At 43.0% G+C, this 21,124-nt stretch overlaps 2 protein-coding genes and 1 non-coding gene across 5 annotated transcripts; all 3 read right to left on the bottom strand.

Moving 5' to 3' along the window:
- Positions 1-24: 24 nt before the first annotated feature.
- On the bottom strand, positions 25-6,196 carry arhgef3l (Rho guanine nucleotide exchange factor (GEF) 3, like). 2 transcript variants are annotated; one of them, XM_020096000.2, is made up of 13 exons: positions 5,660-6,196; positions 5,231-5,279; positions 5,075-5,125; positions 4,480-4,536; positions 4,262-4,369; positions 4,025-4,183; positions 3,635-3,697; positions 3,143-3,239; positions 2,603-2,679; positions 2,186-2,443; positions 1,441-1,611; positions 612-804; positions 25-512 (listed from the first exon to the last, which is right to left on the bottom strand). In XM_020096000.2, exons 1-13 carry the CDS (start codon positions 5,698-5,700, stop codon positions 265-267), a joined length of 1,572 nt encoding a protein of 523 aa, XP_019951559.2. In that variant the 5' UTR covers positions 5,701-6,196; the 3' UTR covers positions 25-264. The 2 variants fall into 2 exon arrangements, with proteins under 2 accessions (XP_019951559.2, XP_069382148.1); XM_069526047.1 differs by lacking the exon at positions 5,075-5,125.
- A 137-nt stretch (positions 6,197-6,333) lies between these two features.
- uba1 (ubiquitin-like modifier activating enzyme 1) lies at positions 6,334-20,150 on the bottom strand. 2 transcript variants are annotated; one of them, XM_020096173.2, is made up of 26 exons: positions 19,674-20,150; positions 16,444-16,560; positions 16,302-16,360; positions 16,014-16,182; positions 14,925-15,059; positions 14,730-14,836; positions 14,552-14,642; positions 14,319-14,451; positions 14,136-14,233; positions 13,897-14,043; positions 13,397-13,573; positions 13,068-13,175; positions 12,897-12,977; positions 12,188-12,340; positions 11,416-11,581; positions 11,071-11,267; positions 10,744-10,808; positions 10,128-10,323; positions 9,318-9,392; positions 9,024-9,213; positions 8,806-8,891; positions 8,594-8,686; positions 8,276-8,467; positions 7,761-7,862; positions 7,568-7,668; positions 6,334-7,486 (listed from the first exon to the last, which is right to left on the bottom strand). In XM_020096173.2, the coding sequence occupies exons 2-26, from the start codon at positions 16,558-16,560 to the stop codon at positions 7,351-7,353; spliced, it is 3,174 nt and encodes a 1,057-aa protein (XP_019951732.2). In that variant the 5' UTR covers positions 19,674-20,150; the 3' UTR covers positions 6,334-7,350. The 2 variants fall into 2 exon arrangements, with proteins under 2 accessions (XP_019951732.2, XP_019951733.2); XM_020096174.2 differs by lacking the exon at positions 19,674-20,150 and adding an exon at positions 18,017-18,903.
- On the bottom strand, positions 8,045-8,146 carry LOC138410644 (small nucleolar RNA U6-53/MBII-28). The gene has a single exon (XR_011243345.1). It is a non-coding gene; the product is annotated as a small nucleolar RNA U6-53/MBII-28 (small nucleolar RNA).
- Positions 20,151-21,124: the final 974 nt, after the last annotated feature.

The raw sequence follows: 21,124 nt of genomic DNA, 5'->3' as shown, positions 1-21,124 counted from the left end.
TTTGCATGAGTACCTCAACGCATCTTTAATTGACAGTTTATTTAAAAAAAACATTTTACATTCACTCTTCCCAAGCTGTACACTACACATCACCACAATTCATCAGATTAAAAAAAAAAGGAGTACAAAATAAAATCCATGTTGGAAATGCTATGTGTGTGTCTAAGCACAATCATCTTCGCAAGCAGTCCCTTTAATATCCTCTTGTTTCAATGTACACGTTGACAGAGACGCCCACAGGCCTCCTGGTGATCAGTCTGACAGTCAGCAGCTGGAGTGGCCTATCGTTTCTGAGTCCGAGCTGAGGCTGAGATCAGCTATGTGATACAGGGCGAGATCGGCGTGAGAGGAGACCTGCGACATTCTGTGCTGGGCCGTCCTCTCCCGTGACTGGATGATGGCTTGGCGCAGACAGGTGATCCACTGCTGCTTGCTAAAGGAGTCATTGGCCTGTAGGCTGTAGGAGTGGGCTTTGGAGCGCCCTCTGCTGCTCACACGGAAACAGTTCTTCACTAGGACATGAGAGAAGGAATTCAATTGAATTGGAGCAAAGGTTGAGGGAAAAAAGTTTCGGCTGATGGGTGTTATGTGAGATGAGTTGTATATGCTACCTTTATCATTCCCCCCAGTAAAGGCTCCTCTGAAGGTGCCCCCTCCACCAGCCTCCCCATCTGGGATCTCCTCCAGATTTAACAAAGCATTGGGCAGAGGCTGTCTGTACACATGGAACACCTGACCTCCCTCTTTGTCCTCCCCCGGTTTGGTCAGCACCAGCGCCAGTTCAAACAGGAATACATGCAGCCGCTGACAGACGGAAACCAAATGAGATTAATGAGATTTATGAGTTTCATTACCACTGTATCCAATCAGACATTAGGAAAACCAAAGTAAAATCACCTATTATTAAAGGTTCAGTGTGTAGAAGTTAGTGACATCTAGTGGTGAAGTTGCATGTTGCAGCTTTGTCCAATTCGTACGACTGTAAAAAACATGGCAGCCTCTATAGAGACCCGCTCCCGATGTAAATATAAAGTATTTTAATTAAAAAGGCTCCATTCTAGTGTAAAGAAAACAACAATTTATATAATTTAGATGAAACACACGAGTGAAAACATCACTAGGATTATTTAATATTTAATTTCTGATCCCTTTCACCTAAATCCTACACACTGGACCTTTAAGATATTGTGATCATCATTTTTATACATATTAAATATTAATGACAGAATGACAACATAAAGTTGATAGTGCATTTTCAAAATACTGGGTAATGCAAGGGCCCTAATATGAATCTACACTGGAACTGAGAGGAGCTAAGGTATATATATTTTTATGCATCATTTCTAAATGAATTGACCCTCTTCATTTAAGATACAAACAAAACAACCCCCCCCCAGGAGAACCCCTCCATGAAGAGTTGAAACATCAGGGAGCTTCTACCTGGCCCTTGTGGTTCTTGAGCTCTCCGTGGCAGTAGAGGAAGCGGGACAGCTGGATCTCTGGTACTCTCTGGCTCTCCTCCAGATAGATGAGACCCCGTCTGTAGAACTGACACTCAGCCTCCCCTGTCTTCTTGTTCACCTCGGCCACGATTCTCTGGATAAGCTCCAACTGGGCGGAACAAAGGGGACAGAGACATTCTGTGTTGAAATGTCTGTGTTGGACCTCAACAGACATCACATTACTAATAGCAAATCCCAATATTACTGTCTGATGAATCTTGAGTATCATCAAACCATTTTCTCTTGCTGCCATAAGGAGGTGACAATGTGTGAAGAATTGTAGATTTAAAAAGAAAATATTGGCTGAATGCAAATGTTGGGGTTTGCTACTCTATTTTAGCCACTGTCTAAGAAGCTTTAATGTTCAACATCTATTCTGATACTGATTGATATTTAGTTTGCACATGGAGGAAGGTTTTAAGATCTAGTTATTTGGATTTGTGTTTTATAATCAGCCAAATGTTCATGCTCCATCTGATTTCTGGTTTATCTAAAGGAGCAGACTCTGCACACACCTTACATAAACTAACAATGTGGATATAAATGACATATACAGTACTGTATGTTGTACTGTTGTATTTGTTATAGCCATGGAAATGAGTGAATTCTGAACCCTCTGTCTAAGGGTTGATGCTTGATTGTATTATCTTAAATAATGCATGTGTAAGAGAGTGCATCCTCACAGCATCGGGCAGTGTGTCCTCGTCAGGGTGCTCTGGAGGAGTGCACTTCTGTATCTCTTTCAGCAGCAGTGGGTATTTGACCAAACGGCTTCGAGGGAGATCCAGGAAGTTCCACAGGTCCAGCTTTCTGCTGAACGAAGATTCCTGGCACAAGCGCAGGAAGTGCTCCACTCTCTTCTCGTGCTTCTTCTGGTCCAGCAGGGCTTTGGCCCCCACTTGGTTACAGCAGTATGTAATGTAGGCTTCCAGGCAAGGGAACTGCAGAGGGGAAGGGTGGGGGTGGCAATGAGGCAAGAAATTCAAAGTCAAATGAAAGCAGAGATGCACACAGTCTGAACTCTGTGGTTAGAAAAATACAGGAACTGGAGAGAGTGAAGACGGGTTGGACCTTCTTCTCTTCTCCTTGGAGATACTCACCCAGTCCAACAGAGTAGATCCCACTTGTCCGACTGTATTCTCTGATCCCCTCAGTCGCTCGAGACGACTCAGAAGATCTGACATGACACAGAAACAGAATCTTATCGACTTATGATAACTGAAAGCCGATGCTCGAAGACATTGTGACGCAAAAAATATCACTTTTAACTCATCAAAGCTCATAAACTGAAAAGATTAGTTTAGTTGTGTGACCTTATGACCTCTTTCCATTTGTGACTTTACAAACTTGTTTATGAGGCTCAGCAATGTTGTTAAAAGTAACTATGAGACAAAACAGAACATTTTCAAAATAAATATTTTGGATTTTGGACATTTAATTGGTCCCTCTGTGTAAATTGTGACCCCTGATTTAAATAGATACTGAACTGGCATAAGATGCAGATATGATTCCACTAAAGGTCTTCTACTGATAATATTAAATTATTGCACAGCCCAACCTGTGTTACTGGGAAAGGTTCTGCTGATGTGTGAGTAGAGACTGAGGTAACAGGAGATGAGTGATGCGGAGCGATGCTTTACCTTCATGGAGAGGAATGAGAGAGTCCAGAGTTCCAAAGATCTGTCCGAGCTCGCTCTCTGTCATGATGTCCAACTTCAACATGGGCTCATAGTACACCTTAGAGCACACAGAGAGGAGGAGGTGCAGGTGAGGAGAGAGTGAAGTCAGGTACAGAGACATGTGAAATTAAGAAGTTATGGGAGAAGAGAGGTTGAAATATATTCAATGTATTCTACAATAATAGAAGAAAGGATAAGACAAAAGAAACAGAATCTAGAAAAAATAAGATAAAATAGAATTATTATATACAAGGATGTTTGTATAAATGTAAAAGTTGTGTAATTGTGCAATTTGTCCAAAATCTTTGCAATATGCAACATAAAATATGTGCAGCATCTTTCTGCGATAATGGATTTTAGTGTTAGACTATCTGTGCTGTGGCGAAAAGGAACATGATTGGATGAATCTGTGGTTGACGTGCTCTGCCTCAGCTCAGCAGAGAGGGACAGTACCTTCTTAACCAGACTGAGGTCCTCAATCAGCTGTCTCTCTCCCTGAGTCAGCTCATAGATCACCTACAGGAAGAACCATTTCACATGTTTAACCAGACACAAACATGTGGCGCACGCGCACACACACACAGACACACACACACACACTGGCATGAGGTAGAAAACACACAGTTGTACAACATGAGCTGCTTCAATAAAGGAAGTTGAGCCTCTGTTGCCAGCTCACATCCTCTTTCCTAATCGCAGTAAAGATCTGCTTCACAGAAATGAAGAGTGGTCACCCGCCCACACTGCAACCACAGCTCCACAACTTGACCCATATACCTTCCAGTCTAAACACACATTCATATTAAACACACGAGCAGTATGGCCAGTTCCCCCCCCTCGCACCTCCTGGCGTTTTATCTCCTTGACGGTGAGGTTGTGACTATCCACGGTGTCACTCCAGCACTGGCTGCTGCGGCGGCGTGGAAATGACGAGGCCTTTGTGCGAGAGCGAAGGGGAGCCGGGGGCAAAGGTCGAGCCTCTGTACGGAAACTAATGGATCGCTGTGGACAGAGCACAGTGGTTGAGTGTCTGCATGTCATATTCTTTTTTTGAGAAAAAATTAGTTTTGTGTTTGTTACCGAAATGGACTGTCCAAAGCGTTTCAGAGCAGGGGTCTTGGATTGTGTTATGACACCTGTTAGGCTGTTCGACTTCACCACAGGTTTGACCCTTTTATTACTGGGCTCCTGCAATGACATCGCCATAAAGCATTTTTTTTAATTTGTGTTAAAATTATAAAAAAGTGGATATTTAATCAAAAATACTGCTGGCTGCACATTAAAAGAAAACACCTCACCTCTGAATCCTTCATGTGGTTGGACATCATTTCGCCCTCCTCCTCTTCCTCTTCATCCTAAAGAAAGAACAGAGTGAGTTGGAGAAAGACTGGGGGGTTCAGGAGCGAGGAGCCAGAAAAATGCTGAGAGGGGTGAGAGGTTACAGGGTGCACATCTCATGCTTCCTGTGATACTTTCAAAGAGGAATCAGGATGAAACTGTGCCTCTGTAGCCAAATACAAGATGTCAGCAAGGTTTTTATTTTATTTTACACAAACCACATCAGCAGTACATTTGTAACAAAGTGAGATGCTTTGAATTATCTGCAATAAAAGTGCTTCTGTGAATGTTAAGAGACATAATCACGATGAAAGCAAAACAGTTAAACCTTGAAAAGTGTAAAATCATAATGGCTGAAATGAGAGACAAGAAAGACATGAGTGATATCAACAGGATTTAAAGATCAGAGAGAGATACTGCGGCTGCACAGCTGAACATCATGTTCAGCTCTGCATGCAGCGTTTGTGGTCACAAAGGTATGGTTGACTGACTTCCGCTATATTTGCAAAGAGACGCAAGAAGATGAAGAGTTTAATGTCAGATCACCATCCTCACCTCTGTGATCCTGATCACAGGTGCAGGAGCTGGGTCTTGTTTTCTCTTCTTCTAAAAAGCAGAGATTTACAGTGGAAGTGAGGTTTTAGGTTTCTAGGAGAGAGTTAAGACATGTTTCAGACAGGAGAGAGTAATGAGACAGATAGTGCGTCGTACCCCAGCATGGTCATAGAGGATGGAGTGCGTCTCTGCTGGTGCCACAGACCTAAAAGTGGCAAAGACAGTGTTGATGAGCACAAAGCAAACAACCTCACACACAGTTGTGTTATTTTCCGTGAGATAAATGAAAGAAACTACAAAAAGCAGCTGAATGCAATAATGATACTTTGTGCTAAAAGTATGAATTTGTCAGAGTTTACTTTGTGCCCTGTGAATATTATTGATTACAGCAGGTTAAGATTTTGTTCCAGTTCAATGAGATAACATAAATATCATCAGTTACATTTAAAGAACATGATGCCAACTTCAAATACCATCCATGCCTCCTACAAAGTTAAGTTTATAATTTTGATCTCAGTCAGTTCCCAGTAGTAACAGAGTAGACCCACGGTGTTAACAGTTAAAGATGAATGTCAGAAATCATACCAGGAAGTCCTCGCTTCACCACTGTCCTCCACTTCCATCATGTCTTTGTCCTCACTGCATCTTCACACGATCACGGCAAGTCTCAAAATTAGAACGTTTTGTATAATGTAAAATGAATCCAAAATTTGACTGATTCAGTAACGAACAGCGAGTTGTTGCAGGGAGCTCGTCAAACTTCTTCCGCGCACTTCTTCCTCATCTCAGACCTGACCACATCCTTTGGGGTTGCACATACTGATGTATCCGCTCTTCTCAGGAAGGACGATTCAAAACTCAACTTCTATCTAACTTGTCGCTTGAACTCGACTGGATGGTGGAACTTACATTAAAAGTTTTCCACAAGAGGAAATAACACAAATGAGTGACTAGTATACTACTCACCCAATGCCCTTCTAAAACTAAACTAGTTAAGTATAGGTGCATTTGTTCAATAACACCGGAAGAGAGAATTTCCTGCATCCTGTTATCAATCATCCATCATCTCACTGGGTTTTTTTTCGTTGTAAGTTCTCAGGTCGGCATTAAGCTGATTCAGTTTGTTTGCAGATATGCATTATTGTGAAACTTCTAAAGAGCCTGAAGCAGGTCAGACAGGAAACACATTTCTGGCAGTTTCATTACAGCGCTACACCAGACACACTCTAAAAGTTTGAATAACCACACGAATTCAGAAATATCTTTTACATGTTTATTCACTATCACACTAAGTGCTCGCATTTCAAGATACATCTCATTGCCTTGCTTTTACACTGTAATGTCATTTGGAGTTAACAAAGTAGAAAGAAGAAAGTTTATGATCTAACAAGGTGTTTGAAACCTTCGTCCACTCTCACCCCCCCAAAAACATAAAATAGAAAACAACAAAACACATGAAATATAAAGAGAAAACCGATGTCATGTGCAAGAGCCCCTCCAAAGTCAAGAGTGCTGGATGAGGTGGGTGTGTTCGGGAGGCTTCAAACCAGCGAGGGTCCCTATTCTGCTGGCGTGATTATTTTTCCAGTAAGAAAATGCCGTTGACTTGGGTTTCACCGTGTCTTTGGGCGTTTCTTCAGTTTTTAACTCAAGCTTTCAGGTAGAATTAAGGGGATTCTGAAAAGGATTCTCAATACATGTGTCACTACTTTGGGAATTCTTTGCTGAACATCTTTTACTTGCATCTTTTTGGGAAAACAAAACAGTAATGTGGGAGCAGGTCTACGAGAAATGGGGTTGGAAGAAGGAAGAGAGCAGGTAGAGTGGAGGGGAAGGTTTTTAAAAAACCTGTCCTCGAGTGATGAAGCTTAGTTAGAGTGTGAGGGTGTTTCAGAGGGACACTAGTTGGGCTATGGAGTACCATGAGAACACGAAGGCGTAGAATTCAATGGAGCAGAGGGGGTTCTGCTACTGAGAAACATCAGGAGGTCCAGTATACATGCTCCCTTCCTCCAACGACTCACCCTGTTCACACAGCCGAGCACCAACTGGATCCCTAACACACATACAGGTATCCTTTAAGTCAGCTTACTGGGACTATGTACACTCAGGCACAGGTTTACACAAACCACAGGCCTAACAGAAAACTGATTGATCCAATAGAGCCGACCTGGATCAACTCACCCACCCACCCCAATCCTCACTTATAACAACCACTGCCCACCCGTCTCCCCCCTGCAACCCCCACCGTCCTGTGGGTGGGTTGAGTGTGGAGCTCAGCGGATGGTGTATCGGACATAGGGCACTTCCACGTCTTCATCTGACAGGTCGTTACAGCATAGCTCAAACACCAGTGCTTTCACATGCTTTCCCAGCTTCTTTTTGGACACCTTAGTCACAATCTCTGTCATCCTACAGGACAAACGAAAATACCGTTATAGCAACAGATTAAACACTAGCATTTAACATGCCTCAGTAATGATAAATACTCACGGCAGGTCCAGTCTCTCTCTGAGTTTGGCAGCAGGCATGAAGAAGGAATAGAGCATGGACACTCCTTGAGAAAGCATGGTGATCTCCAACTTGTGCTCAGTCTAATGACCAACAGAAGAAAGATGGGGTTTGTTAATTGTAGGCCAGAAATCACATGGCAACAAACTGAGGAAGTGAGCTGATGAGAACGTACTTTAAAGTAGTCCAAGAACTGTCGGAGTGTCATCTCCTCCCCATTGGGCTGCAAACCTGTGACCTCAAAGCGATCCCACAACGTCCAGTCAATTTCATAGTACTGCAAAAACATTAAGAGTGGGGGGTTATGAGATGATGTCAGTCACAAAAAGTGATCACAAAGACACGATGCGTTTACATTTAACGATAGCTACTGACTGCCGTCTTTGCCAAATTGAAAAAAGGCAAGTCTTAAAATAGAAAGCTTTTAAAAACTGTATTATTCTCCTCAGCACACACTGATCTCATCAGCGTGAGAAGGTGAGTTGAACTCACTTGCACCCAGGCAGGCAAACTGCATCTGCCTGGTGCATCAGTATTAGCATGGCTGGATCATCATCGGAGCTCAAAACATGTAATGACTATGTAGTGTTACCCTTGTAGAGAGGATACTATGAATAGGGACATTTTCCCACAGTGGGGACATGTTTCACTGTTCGATATCTAAACAGCTCAAAACAAGCAGGTGCTTACCTTGTGTTTGGGAGCAGCAATAGGTTCAGAAAAGGCAAAGAAAGGCAGGGCCAAGTTCATGAAGCCATTCTTGAACGACTCCAGCTTCTTGTGACCTTGGACAATCTTGATGAGCTCCAGACACACCAGGCCCACCACGGCAGCCGTGGTGGTGGCAATGGCAGGAATGATCTTGCCAGCTATCAGTTTGCTCTGGGTTGGAGGGAGAAGAATTAAACAGCAATTAAAATACAGAAGGAGACATAACTTGCAGTAAAAGAACATTAATAAAAACAATAAAAGACAATGCCAGGATTAAAACAAAATGTGATCCCCCACCTTGTGTCTGTCTGTCGGGGGAATGTCATAGTTCTCTGCTCTCAAGTTGGATGCTGCCACTATGAAGTCCATGTGGAAGTTTGTGTCATCATCCTGTTACCGACAGGTCAAAGACCATCATTAGTTCTGTTTCAGTACAGTCTGCACCAACAGCAGCCATGTGGGTAATACAGAGAAATGCAAACATATATATCAGAGGAAAGAATGAGTACCTTCTCAAAGTCGATGGCGCTGAGTTTGAACTGGGAAGTCTCGGGGGAAGGCAGTGTGACCTTCAGCTCCTCCAGTCTTGAGTCATCTAATATACCAAGAGATCAGTGGTCACATTCTCCTCAAAGCATGAATGACGCCAGACTATGGCAAACTATAACTCATTCACATAAACAATTCTTTGCCTTAAATTTGACATTAAGAGATTTGAGCGTCTTACCAACAGAGGAATTACTATTCTGTAGCTCCTGATCAGAGACGTGGATTTTAACTCCTGAACGAGGGGTAAAGGTTGGAACCTTGACCTCCTGTAAGATCTTGACCACACCTGCACGATCAGTGCAGCCTGGGAGGCCATATGTCTGAGCAAACAGGTTGGCTCCAGCCAAAATATAATCCATGTGCAGCTCCTAGAAGGGGAGCAATTCTGTTACTAACCTGAATCTGGATAGATCCATTAAAAGCAGATAATGTATCAAGTATGTGCACTTAAACATAATGGACAGATACTTGCATTGCTAGTGCTGAATTCTAGGGGGTGAGGACACCTCTTTGGGCCAGACCAGAAGGGGGCACCAGAGCTGGTGAGCTGAAAGACAGATGATAAACTTGCAATACAAGCACAGAAATGCAAAAAAAGTGGCTCATTGTATTCCTTTAAAAGACAGAAAATAGAGAAATGACAGGAAGTGAGGAGAGATAAAAGGTCAGTTAAATCAGGGCACTCCATCCGTGCCTTACATTTGCAGCATCTTAAAAAAACAACACTTAGCCTTAATTAAATAAACAAGAGTTTAAAAAGCTTCTACATTATTTGCTGTTAATGTGATGTATCGATATGTCTATGTGCCGTTCATGGGGTGTGGATTCACTCAGATTGGCAAAAGAAAACAGAACCCCAATGAGAGATCAAGTGTCTATTAAAGGCCTTCCGTGCTGTTTATATCACAGGGTTGTACTATTTTACCACCTTTTTAATTGCAGACCTCCACAGAGAGTTTTAAGCTGTAAACCAGGTGATTCTAATAGTGTGATGAATGCAGAAGTGACATCAACTAAAGTCTCTGTGGTTTTATTTAGCTGCAGTAAAACTGTTCTCATTCCTCAAATCAGCCTCTGAGCAACACCCTGCTCATTTTGTTGTTTCTCACTTCAATTGCAAAAACAATGTTTACTCACTGCTTAGAACTGAACAAGATGTTATACCTGTAGTCAAAAATATAAGAAACTAAAAAAATATATGGGGACAAAGCAATGCCGATTCCAGACATAGGGAGTGGAAACACCAGACTGATATCCACCCAGCAGTGAGCTCAATGTTTACCTGTTCTGGGGGGAAGTTGTGCAGTAGCTGACGGATGTTGTTGCTGTATTGGCACTGCCAGTGGTTGCGTGCCCAGGCAACGCAGTCGGCCCAGCTGTGGGGGCAGTCTGTGACGAGACTCTTGTAGACAGCCTCCAGCACCTCCACAGGCTGAGCTCCAGGCAGCTTCAGAGTACGCTCCATGAACTTAGGATCTCTGAAAGAACAATGATCATAGATCCAATAAGCTGGAGAGCTGTTACCAATTATTGAGATTTTGTTTCCTCCCAGTTTAAATATGGTCAAATGTACCACAAGGAGCATAATGAGCCCTTTTACAGAATGATTTAAGTTGTTTCAAAACCAGTAGCGCTAACTTGAAGTGATTTTAGTTTTAAAAGTGGAAATTATATTCTATGTAGACGTGTTTGAGATATCTGTTAAACAATTTTGACAAGCATCTACAGGTAATGAGATAAAAATAAATTGGAGGCATCTCCACCAACTAATAGATGTGGAAAGTAGTAATGATCTCTGTGTATCAATGCAAAGAGAAATCTTTTTGAGCACATCCTACATTTAGATAACCACAGTCATGCCATATAGTCACTTTTGGATGTCAAAGAAGGCAACTCACTGGAGGTATTGCATGGCGTTCTCTGGTGGCTGTTTGAATAATCCCTCAAACTCATCACGGGCCCACTGAACAGAAGAAGATATTAACAGATCAATAATACAGTCAGAAGCACAATGTGTGAAAAAGAAGTAGTGGCATCATAGAGGTGGAAAATTTAATTAATTGTTTCTCAATTTAATCATATAGTGAATTAGTCTTTTGTGACATAGAATTCTCATGTTTGAATATATTTTCATTAAAAGCTGTTACAACATGACATCTTCAACAATCCTACAGAACACATGTGCTTTGGGTTTATCTTTAACATTGTTACGTGCATCTATTGACCTGCAGTGTGTGTTCAATAGCATTTGGGAAGTTCTTCAGGGTACAGATGGGGATGGATTTCTCTGGAGGGTCTTGGCTGGAGCTGTATGACTCTGTGAGGAAGGGGATCACGACCTGGACGTTGCCTTTGGTGCCAAGAGTACCAGACTCCAGTAAGGGTTTACGGTAGTATACACACCTCCGATCCATGTACATACCTAAAAAAATGGGCAAAAACACAAGGCAGAGGGCAAAGCTCAAATACAGAGAGAGGAAAATAGATGCTTTTAAAAAAACATCAAGATCCTAAATCTGGTTCTTTTAGGAATTACACATTCTGTAAAAAAAGATTTCCATGTCTCTTACGTGCATCTACATTGTCCAGTGCATTGGTCACTCCATCAAGGCTTTCAAAGAAGTCGTCGTCATAGATCCTCTCTGTGTCGGGTCCCACTCTGTTCTGGTGACCTGTGATCCTGATGGACGGGTTCATCTGCTTCACTGCTGCTGCTGCAGTGTCACTCTTCATTTTCTATCACCACACATACCCACGAATGACATTAAATAGTGACCTTTTCACTTTCTCTTCAAATGCTAACACTTGCACTGCAACAGGAGGGGCTATTAATAGTGTTCATACTTGTTGATTACTTGACCGATCTGTTTTTGTAGGGAGTCCATTAACTGTATAAAAACACTGCATGTTGTTTCTGGTTGAAGGTTCCATCAATAAGCACATTTCTACAATAATTATTGCCTGCAGCATGTCTGTCAGAAGCGGGCCCATCCAACCACAATTTGTTTTGTAACATGTCACCCTTGAATAAACAGGCAAACAACATCACGTAAGAATAACAGTGTTCCAGTAACAGTCTGTACTTTGAAAGGTCACTGCATTTCATTCATCACCACATGATGAACCAATACAAGTCTACCACACCCAGAATGAGCCATTACAGCCCCAGGAATCAACTCCTCTCTACTTAATGCTAATATCATCCATCAGCAGGAGTTGCATTAAGTGCAATCATTTGCAATGAACAGGAAATCTATTTGTAGCACTGCAAGGAAATATTAAATTCGATCAAATTATGTCCAAGACCTATTTCGTATCCACCAAAAAAAAGTCAATACTGACCGTCACGTCTGAGGGTCTGAAGAGGAACTGTCTGTTGAGGTTGGACTTCTCTATGGTGTCCATGTCCGTCACAATGACCTCGCCCTCTCCTGCAGCCAGTCCAATCATTGCAAAGTTTTTCATCAGTTCACAGCCAATGGCACCAGCTCCAACCTGGAAGGATTTCACTCGGTAAATCTCACAAAGTCAAGCTCTATTTTCTCTGTGTTCAGACACAATATACAAATTTAACCCTGCACTGTAAAAAAAAAAAGTTTTCTATTATACATCCCTTAATGCCAGACATGTTCCATTGTTTAACAGCAATGCTGATAATAACGCGTTTTTTTTATTGCCAAAAAATTCTAAGAACACTATAATCCATAGTATTTAGGTCCTGATTACACTTAATGATATGGATACAAATACAGATGTTATCTTCACTTTTACATTGACAGAGCAGAAGCATTTTATCTTGTACTACATTATTATTTACTGATGTTTTTAAGTCTTTAGACAACATAGGAGACTTACAGCAAAGAGGAATATCTTCTATCAGGTTTAGGTTACAGGGAAGTCTAGTTAATAGGATTATGGTTTTGATCTTCTCATGGGATTTTGTTGGCAATAAGAATGAAGAATATCACTAGCCTTATCCTTTAATTCTCCCTTAGCAACAGTTTGTCATGAGATATTTTCCAGTGAGAAAGGTTTCCAGCGGGTATCTCACCAGGAAGTAGCGTTGTTTGGCAAGCATATCCTGCAGCTTGGTGCCAAACACTGCAATCTGCCCATCATAGCGACAGTTCCTCTGGGAGAAAAGAACAGAGGTTTACCATCATGGTTTGTCACTGTCGTCTGTCCTCAGCATCAATGTTTGTGATTTAATAAGAACACGTACAGGGGCACACTCTTCCTCAGTGAGTGTGACGCCTTCCTCTTCGGCCAAACACTCCAGGGCATCAAAATACAGCCACTGCATTACTGGCATAAATTTTCCTGTGCATGCCTAAAGAAGAGAGAACAAGTAAAAATAAGCAATTGAGAAAGACAAAGAATTGTGTTTAGAGGGAGTTAGCAATAGAGGCCCAAACATGTCTAATCAGATAAAAGTACATCCACAGCGATAACATTTTCTTCACTTACATAGCAGTTTACCAAAAGACTACTGAAAATAATCAGAAAACAATACATTACAGGAGAAATTGAGCTGCACATCACACCACTGACCTTCATCACTTCCTGTGCTGCCAGACCCCCAATGAAGGCATTGACAGGGGCCAGGTCACCAGCAGAAACAAATGACAACTTTTTGATAAGAGCGTCATCCAACTGCTCCACTTTGGCGGAGCCTGCCTGGGCAGAGTTCACCTCCTTGGCTAATGTCAACAGCTCATCACCATCAGCCTGGAAAACACACAGTTCAGCAGGTTGGACAGCTTATAAAATATTAAACTCACTAACTTGTATAAATTGTTTTACTTTTTAAATTCTACAGTAATTTTATTTTTCTGTGTGAAATCACATTTTTATTTGCTTCTGTAGATGCATATTGGAAACATTATTACTAACACCAAGTTTCCTATAAATCTAAAAAACTAGTTAAATTTCAATTGAGCTAATCAAAACAAGAAGGAAGGTGGGTTTTTTCCTAAACTATTAAAAGTAACTCCAAGCCAGTGTGATATTCCCATTAACACAATATTACAACAAATAGGGGTGATATTTACCTGGCTCCAAGGTGCAGGAAGGTGGTTGTGTTTCTTCTGGAAGGCATGGATCGCCTGGAAGCCCACATGAAGCTGCCCTGGACGGTCGAACTTGGCAAAGTCTGTCAATACAAACTCTGGCTCAGCCATGGAGGAAGAGATGGATTTCTGCACAAGGAAAGACATGCAAGACAGTGAGAAATTAATCCACATATAATTTCCCACTGGTCAAAGCAGAAACATCACAACACGTCACTTACAAAAGCAATCTTCTTGGGCATCTTGACCTGAGAGACAATTCCTCCTCTCACATAATCCGTAAAGCCAGCTGTGTCACAGATGCTGAAGGTGTAGGGACCTGGACAGAGACAGCAAGTCATGCGTTACATTCATTATCAGACTAAACAAGATGTGTCTAATTCTTAAACCCTAACAGGTCTTACCCAGAACTTTGATTTCCACTGGCTGGCAGCCGTTGAGCTCCGTCATACCCTGAACCTCTGTGAAGGTGACATAGTCGCCACTCTCAAAGCCATGACGAGCCTCATCCAGACATGTCACAACCCCTTGGTTGTCCTGGAGAAAGCAAAAAGTAGCAACTTGTCCTGAGGTCTGATCTTTAAAGCAAAAACTGCATTTACAAACATCCGCAACCAGACTAACCAGAGATACTAACCTTGGTGATCATGGAAATCATGGCACTTAGTGGCTGCTCTCCATTGATGTCATACACGACCATCTCTTCACCAAAGTCACAGAAAAGCTGGCTACAAAACAAACACACAAATGTTAGACAATGACAGACAGAAGTGGTTGTAGATTTCACAAGAACAAACAAAGGTTCAGAATCTTACCCAAACAGACCACGTGTGTCTGCAATGATCAGCTTGATTCCTTTGCTGTGGCAGAACTCCCCCACTTGCTGCTGCTCTTCTAGATTTGAGTTGGTCAGTACTACCACCTAGTGTTGCAGAAAATGACAAATTAAAAAAATCCTGTCCTTCTTGAATGCTGAATGATTGGGGTACAGGCTTCTACACAAGTTATACCTGGAACTTGGTCATGTAGTCTTCAGTGAGTTCTCCAGTGTGGGCTGTCACAGGAACATAGTTATTCAGTTCAGCCAAACGGTGTTGGCTCACCTCGGCCCTGTTCTTCCCCAGATCTTCCTCCCGGAGGTAGAACTGACCAAACGAAATAAATAAGATGTCAGGGAGAAATTGACACCCAACGATGTCAGCAGGACAACATTATTGTTTACAAAAATCTGAATGAGGCTGTCAGTTTTATCGAGCTCGTTTCTTGTGTGAGCATCATGAAAAACAGATGGGATTTCAAATTTAGCAAGTTCAAGGTCTAAGATTCAGTGGTTGATTAAAGGCCCCTCCCTATAGAAGATGGATGGCATTATAAGTATTAAGTGGCAGATATTTGCATGGACTATTTAATTCAGCTTGAATGAGAGTGGACACTGGGACAAATGCCAGTGGCTGATATAGAAATGTTTGAGAGCCCAAGGTTAAACTCACACTGGATGATCACAGACAGAGCAGACATACTGATCTAAAAACAACCATGCAAAATACAAAAAGGGGGTCCCAGCTGAGCCTCTTAAATGAACAATTATCAGCCCGGTCTTAAATAGCGACATCAAAATACTGAGCCTCTTAAATTAACGTTCATCAGCCTGGCCTTAAATAGCCACATCAAAATTAAGGACGTCAAGCTGATAGAAATAAACTTACTACTTATTTATATTATATACTTATTTTTATATTATGGCTTTTATGTGTTCAAGTTTCTTTTACTCACTTTTCTTGAGATAGATAAATAAAGTTTATTATTATATTAACAGTCTACCCACTGTAATGATGTTCTTAAACAGGCTTTAGCTCTATGATTATGACCCAGGGAAAGGCCACCCACTGATTAATCTGGGTCAGACCATGGTTAACAAGGGTGGGGGTGGCCACAGTGCTCTTTTTGGCAACAATACAGCAAGTGACTCATAACAGCAGCACAATGGACTTTGACATCAGGCTCAAAAACCTGCACCAATGGCTTGATGACTGAAATAATAAGTAAGAAAAATGTTGTTGTGCCAATGCAAAATAAGAATATAAATGCGCGCTTCCCACCTGAGAGGCAAGGTCTCTCCATTCTGCAAGTCCTTGGTCGTGTACAGTGACACTTCTAACTCCTCCCAAGATGACGTTCTTGGCAATCTCCACTCCAAGACCTCTCATACCAGAGATAAGGACATTGGAGTTCTGCATGCGCTTCATAGCGTCATGGCCCAACACGTAACTACATTGGCAGAGAAAGCACAATCAGCACAACTCTGCATTTTTAATGCCTAACTATAAATAAAAATAGGGTTGTCTGTTCTCCATTGTCTGGACAAGACTTCGACAGAGAGGACTTACAGTTGTCTGGAGTACAGGCCTTCGTCAATCTCAGCATCATTGCCATTCTTAGCCATGCCCTAAGGAGAGACAGCAGGAAATGCAATTAAGTTTAAGTTACAAGTTCTATCCAAAAGTACACAATGTATGTGTTAGTGCTTACGTTGGCAGGTGTGTGGGACAGATCAGTTCTGACAGAGTTAGAGGAGGAGCAGTGGGATCCCGTCTTCGTCTCTGTTCCTGACAAGCGACGCTTCTTGGACAGCGGCGAGCTGGACATCTGTTCATCAGCAAAACACCAAAAGGAACAACAAGCTGAATATTGTTGCATCACATCTCCCCTTTATCACTTTACAAAGGATAACACAAGAAATCAAGGTTAACAGCTGCAAAAAAAATTAAAATATATTGAGTGGAAAAACTGAATCCAGTGTCCACATGCATTGCTTTCCATTGAGGTTTTGAAAAGAAAATTGATTAGAAATACACATTAAAAGTAGTGAGAAATATATAATTCATTGCTATGGTTTGATTAAGATGAGTTTCCGAGCTAAAGGCTACCTAATCCTCATGTTGAAGAGAGGATTTCTGGTCTAGAGAGCAGCTGGGCTGGCTGCCGGCCAAAAACAAATCTGCTAGAAAACGAACTGAGCAGGGAAAGAGACGTGAATAAAAGCATTATCAGTCCCTTTCATGCTCAGAGACTGCGTTGACTTGTTTATGGACTTCCATTGTTTATTGTACCAGAAACATGAAATGCCAACATTGTTTCAAGAAAAACAGCTGAATCATTAAAACTTCACTGCGGTGAACACTACCGCGCACTGGCTCGCAGGTGTGGACACAAGGATCACAGTGTACTATTCGAAACAATCTTTGAATTCACTATATTAAAGGGCGTGTTTATTAGCGATTATACTCTTTTAAGATTAACACCAGAGCATAATGTGATTAAGGCAATTTTCAGGAGAAGCTCATTCACTTCTGAAGGGAAAATAGGCCGCAGTATCTGTAACACTCCCACCGCCCGACGAACACGATCGGCCACAATTTCCGCATCCAATGCAGCTAACTTACCTGCCGCCCAGAAATAAACAAACTTTGACCGGTCGTACCCCTCTCTGTGTTTAATCTTTCTGCTAGTCAACGCTTCAATAATCGGTAAACGATGGTTTTCACTTGATTTATAATACACGGTTGGTTGTCGTCAAAACGAAAATGAAGGCATCCAGCATGATACAGCAAAGCACCGAGCCTCCCTCCCCACCACTGTTATTGCTCGAACACCTCGTAACGGACCATTTTTACACGTTTAAAAAAAAGCTCCGTTAAATGTCAGTGAGCTACACGGAGAGTGAAACCATTAAGTAGGTTGGTGCTAATCAGTTAAGTGATTTGGCAAGTGGACAGAGTCGCAACATGAATAACTCAGGAGGCAAGAAAACACCGCTGTCAGCCCCTGGCCATTAGCTCCTCGGCCTGGGGCCTGCATCAGCCCGGGTGCGGATCACAACTTTACAAGCTAGCAGCTGAAGCTATGCTCGCAACCTGCCCCGCAAACAATAGCCACGGTTGTATTTTGACACCCGACAACCGCGGCCCGTACACGGGTGTGAGTTCACGCTCCGACGTTTAACACAGGGACGGATATCCAACTTTATCGCTCAACGGGAGCAATCCAACGAAATGAAAGAGTAGCCATTACACTCGTGCCTCATTGATTTCTCCTTCCTTACCAATAATGCTTCTCGGTCCCTTCCCAATGCGAACCCGCTCCTCTCCCGCTGTGTCTGGATGTCAGTGCTGACGACGACGGGAGATTCGACGGTTTTGTGCGGAGAAAATGGACGCGGGATGCGTGGTGAGGACGGTCTGCTGCTATATTGTCGAGTCACTACGTCGCTGGGCTCAGTCTCTCCGGTGTGATCGCTGTGCTGGCTTCGCGACTGCAGACGGGAACAAAACCAAAATGGCAGACGGGGAGGAAGGGGCGGGGGGGAGCAGTGACGCTCGGGCCGAGACGTTGAACGGGGAGAGGGCGGCGGGGAGCACGCTGCTCAGGCCAGGCGTGCAGCTCATTGGTCGGGAGGGCTGAAGCCAACTCGTCCCGCCCCCCCTCCGTTACCAGAGGATGCATGCCGTGTACAGTACGTTACTGTACAATGAACTGCTGGACCTCCACAGATCCCTGCAAGAAACACCATGCAGGTCTCCTGAAAACACACAAGGAGCCAGCCTGGTGCTAAAACGAGAGAAGGGAAGTCAGACCTACTGAATATTAGTCATCTTTTTAAAGTTACAGTCCCGTCTACCAGTGCTGAATGGAGCCCATCAGCAAGCAGGCATCTTGGGAAGTGGTTTGTGGGAGAAGACAGTGAATACAAAAGCTCCCAACCACACGTGCCACAATGCACTATTAAAAGAAAACAACACATCTTCAGGGCAGAGCCAAGTTGGTGTATTCTTCCTGCGACCTGGTTAATGGGTTGACCACGTGAAGCCATTCCTGATTTCTACTAAACACACGGGTACTGCGAGCCTGACGATGGAGGCAGGTACAAACATCGGGTGGGCTACTTGCTAGCTGTGGCGATGCTGATCGTCTTGGGCCCTCAGTCACATTGAGGTTAGGGGTGAGCATTCCTTGCAGAGGAGGAGTATTGGGGGAGGGGGTGCCTAGCAAATGACAAAGGCCCAGGCAAAGAGTGGGCCGCAGATTCTCGGGTACACATGAGGGGATCCCCGTTCTCATCTCCGTGCTGCCAAAAGATTGAATTAAACACTATTTCCCTCGAGTCTATTGGATCTGAAACGTACGAATATAATCAATGTCACGTTCACAGACTGCCTAAACTTGGCAATCAAAGAGGAGACACTATTCAATATCACGTTTTTGTGGTTACACTGATTTCCATGCTGCCGTATTGTTAACCTAACATAACACACCAATCGAGAATAGATCTCCAGCAGCTTCTGTGATGCAAGTTCGCTTTCATCAACAGCAGAGCGTCCATCTAATGTTTGTAGCCAACTAGCCTTCCACCTACTGTTTATGACTGAATATTAACACAACACCCTCGAGCACATAAAATGTGCAAATGCTAATTTAACGTTATTAGTTGCGTTCCAGAGGCTTGTTGGCCACGGCTGCCGAGGCTGGGAGCTGAAATGCTTCGGATAGCCGACGGCAACTCACGTTAAAGGCGACCGATAACGCAGCCCAAACGACTGCGTAGTTGTTAGCATATGTGCGGCTAGCCATGGAGCTATCTAGCCACCCAGCGACTTTTTCCTTTCCAGTGCCGCTACGGTGGCTAACTAGCTAACGTTAGCCAACTAGCTGGGGGCTAACACTAGCGAGACAAGAGAGCGCACAAGTGTGTAAGAACTTACCACATCCGATATTACTCGGCCTGATCTGTAGTATCAAAAAACGACTTGGGTGAAAGCAGGGAAGCTAAATAAAAAACAGCGTGACAGGAGCAACAGTGCCGCTGACTGCAAACTGGAAAGTGTGTCAGGGTGGCGGGCTCTGTGTGAGTTTTTCCGCTGGACGGCTGCCTGCCCGGCTGTTCACGAAACGTTTCCCCTCACTCTATTTCAGTTCAAAGCAAAGCAAAGCAGCAACATGTGCACGTTACAGGCGCGACCATCGCTGCAGCCCACAGGGTCCAGGGAGAATACAACTACCACGAGTACATTATGCTACTCGTTTGTGATATTAAAACACAGCACCCGAACAGAGTAGTGTACTGAAATACACAATACTACGCGATTGAATCGTTTGTTTATTGTCCACGCGCACGGATATTTTTCACCTCCCCCGTGCCTCCGCAAAGGGTGGACCAACCCGAGGTTGACGCAGGGCCCGACGGGACTTGTAGGCATAGCGTGATTTTAGAATGAGTCCGTGCTGATTGGATAACGGTTCTTTTCAGCTCCACTGCTGTTGTTGTAATTCCATTCATTCATCTGATCAAACTGAGTCATCATCTCATCTCCTCTCATTTTAATACATAAAACAACTGCACATGTAGTTTTTTTAAACTTTTATTGAAAGACTTGCAAACAGAGCACGGTTTACGTATAGGGACAGAATAGTGGATGTGTAGACATGTGGAGGGAAATAAGTACAGAAACTGGTTTTACATAGATTTAAAAGCAGGATGGAATTCAGAAATTTTACACAATAAAAAGTATCAACTACAGACAGCACTGTCCAATTAACAGAACCAAATGAATGTGTCAACAAAACAAGCTTTCTGGTCCGGACTGTAGACTGTGTATAAAGATGGACGACATGACTTCTCCCCAAAAAGTGAAGCCAAAACGTCCTGATCGCCACCTGTTGGCTGGCTGCTGGATAGGTCATAAACCCCACCTCCTCCATGATAGCAGATGGGACATGGACCACATTAAAAAGTAAAAGTACACGTCAAATAATCTTTTGTCAATAATGTTTTTTGTGATTTTGGGTAGTTCTTATCATGCTGATGTAGGTTCAAGTGTTCATTTATCAATCTGGTTTTAATTCGTTATTTAATGCTATGGGCTGAGATGATTGACAGCGGAGACTGACTCGCGATTGGTGGAGTGTGTGTATTGACAGGACCTCATAATTTTCTGATGTACGGGGAGTAAGTGGAGCTGCATCGTCCATCTTTTTATGCAGTCTATGGTCTGGACTTTTGGAGAACTTTGGAAAAAGAAGAGGAAATATGTGTGTGTTTTATTGCAAAGCCTTTATACAATAACATCTTGCATCTAAACCTTTTTCCCCAGCCCTCCAACATGTGTGGAGCAGCTCACAAGACTCTGAGTGATGGTTCAAGTTTAAGGACACT

The sequence above is a fragment of the Paralichthys olivaceus genome, chromosome 6 (assembly GCF_024713975.1).
Source record: "Paralichthys olivaceus isolate ysfri-2021 chromosome 6, ASM2471397v2, whole genome shotgun sequence".
In the NCBI taxonomy this organism is placed as follows: Eukaryota; Metazoa; Chordata; class Actinopteri; order Pleuronectiformes; family Paralichthyidae; genus Paralichthys; species Paralichthys olivaceus.
Note: the sequence above shows the minus strand (reverse complement) of the source record. Positions and strands in the feature narration are given on the sequence as shown.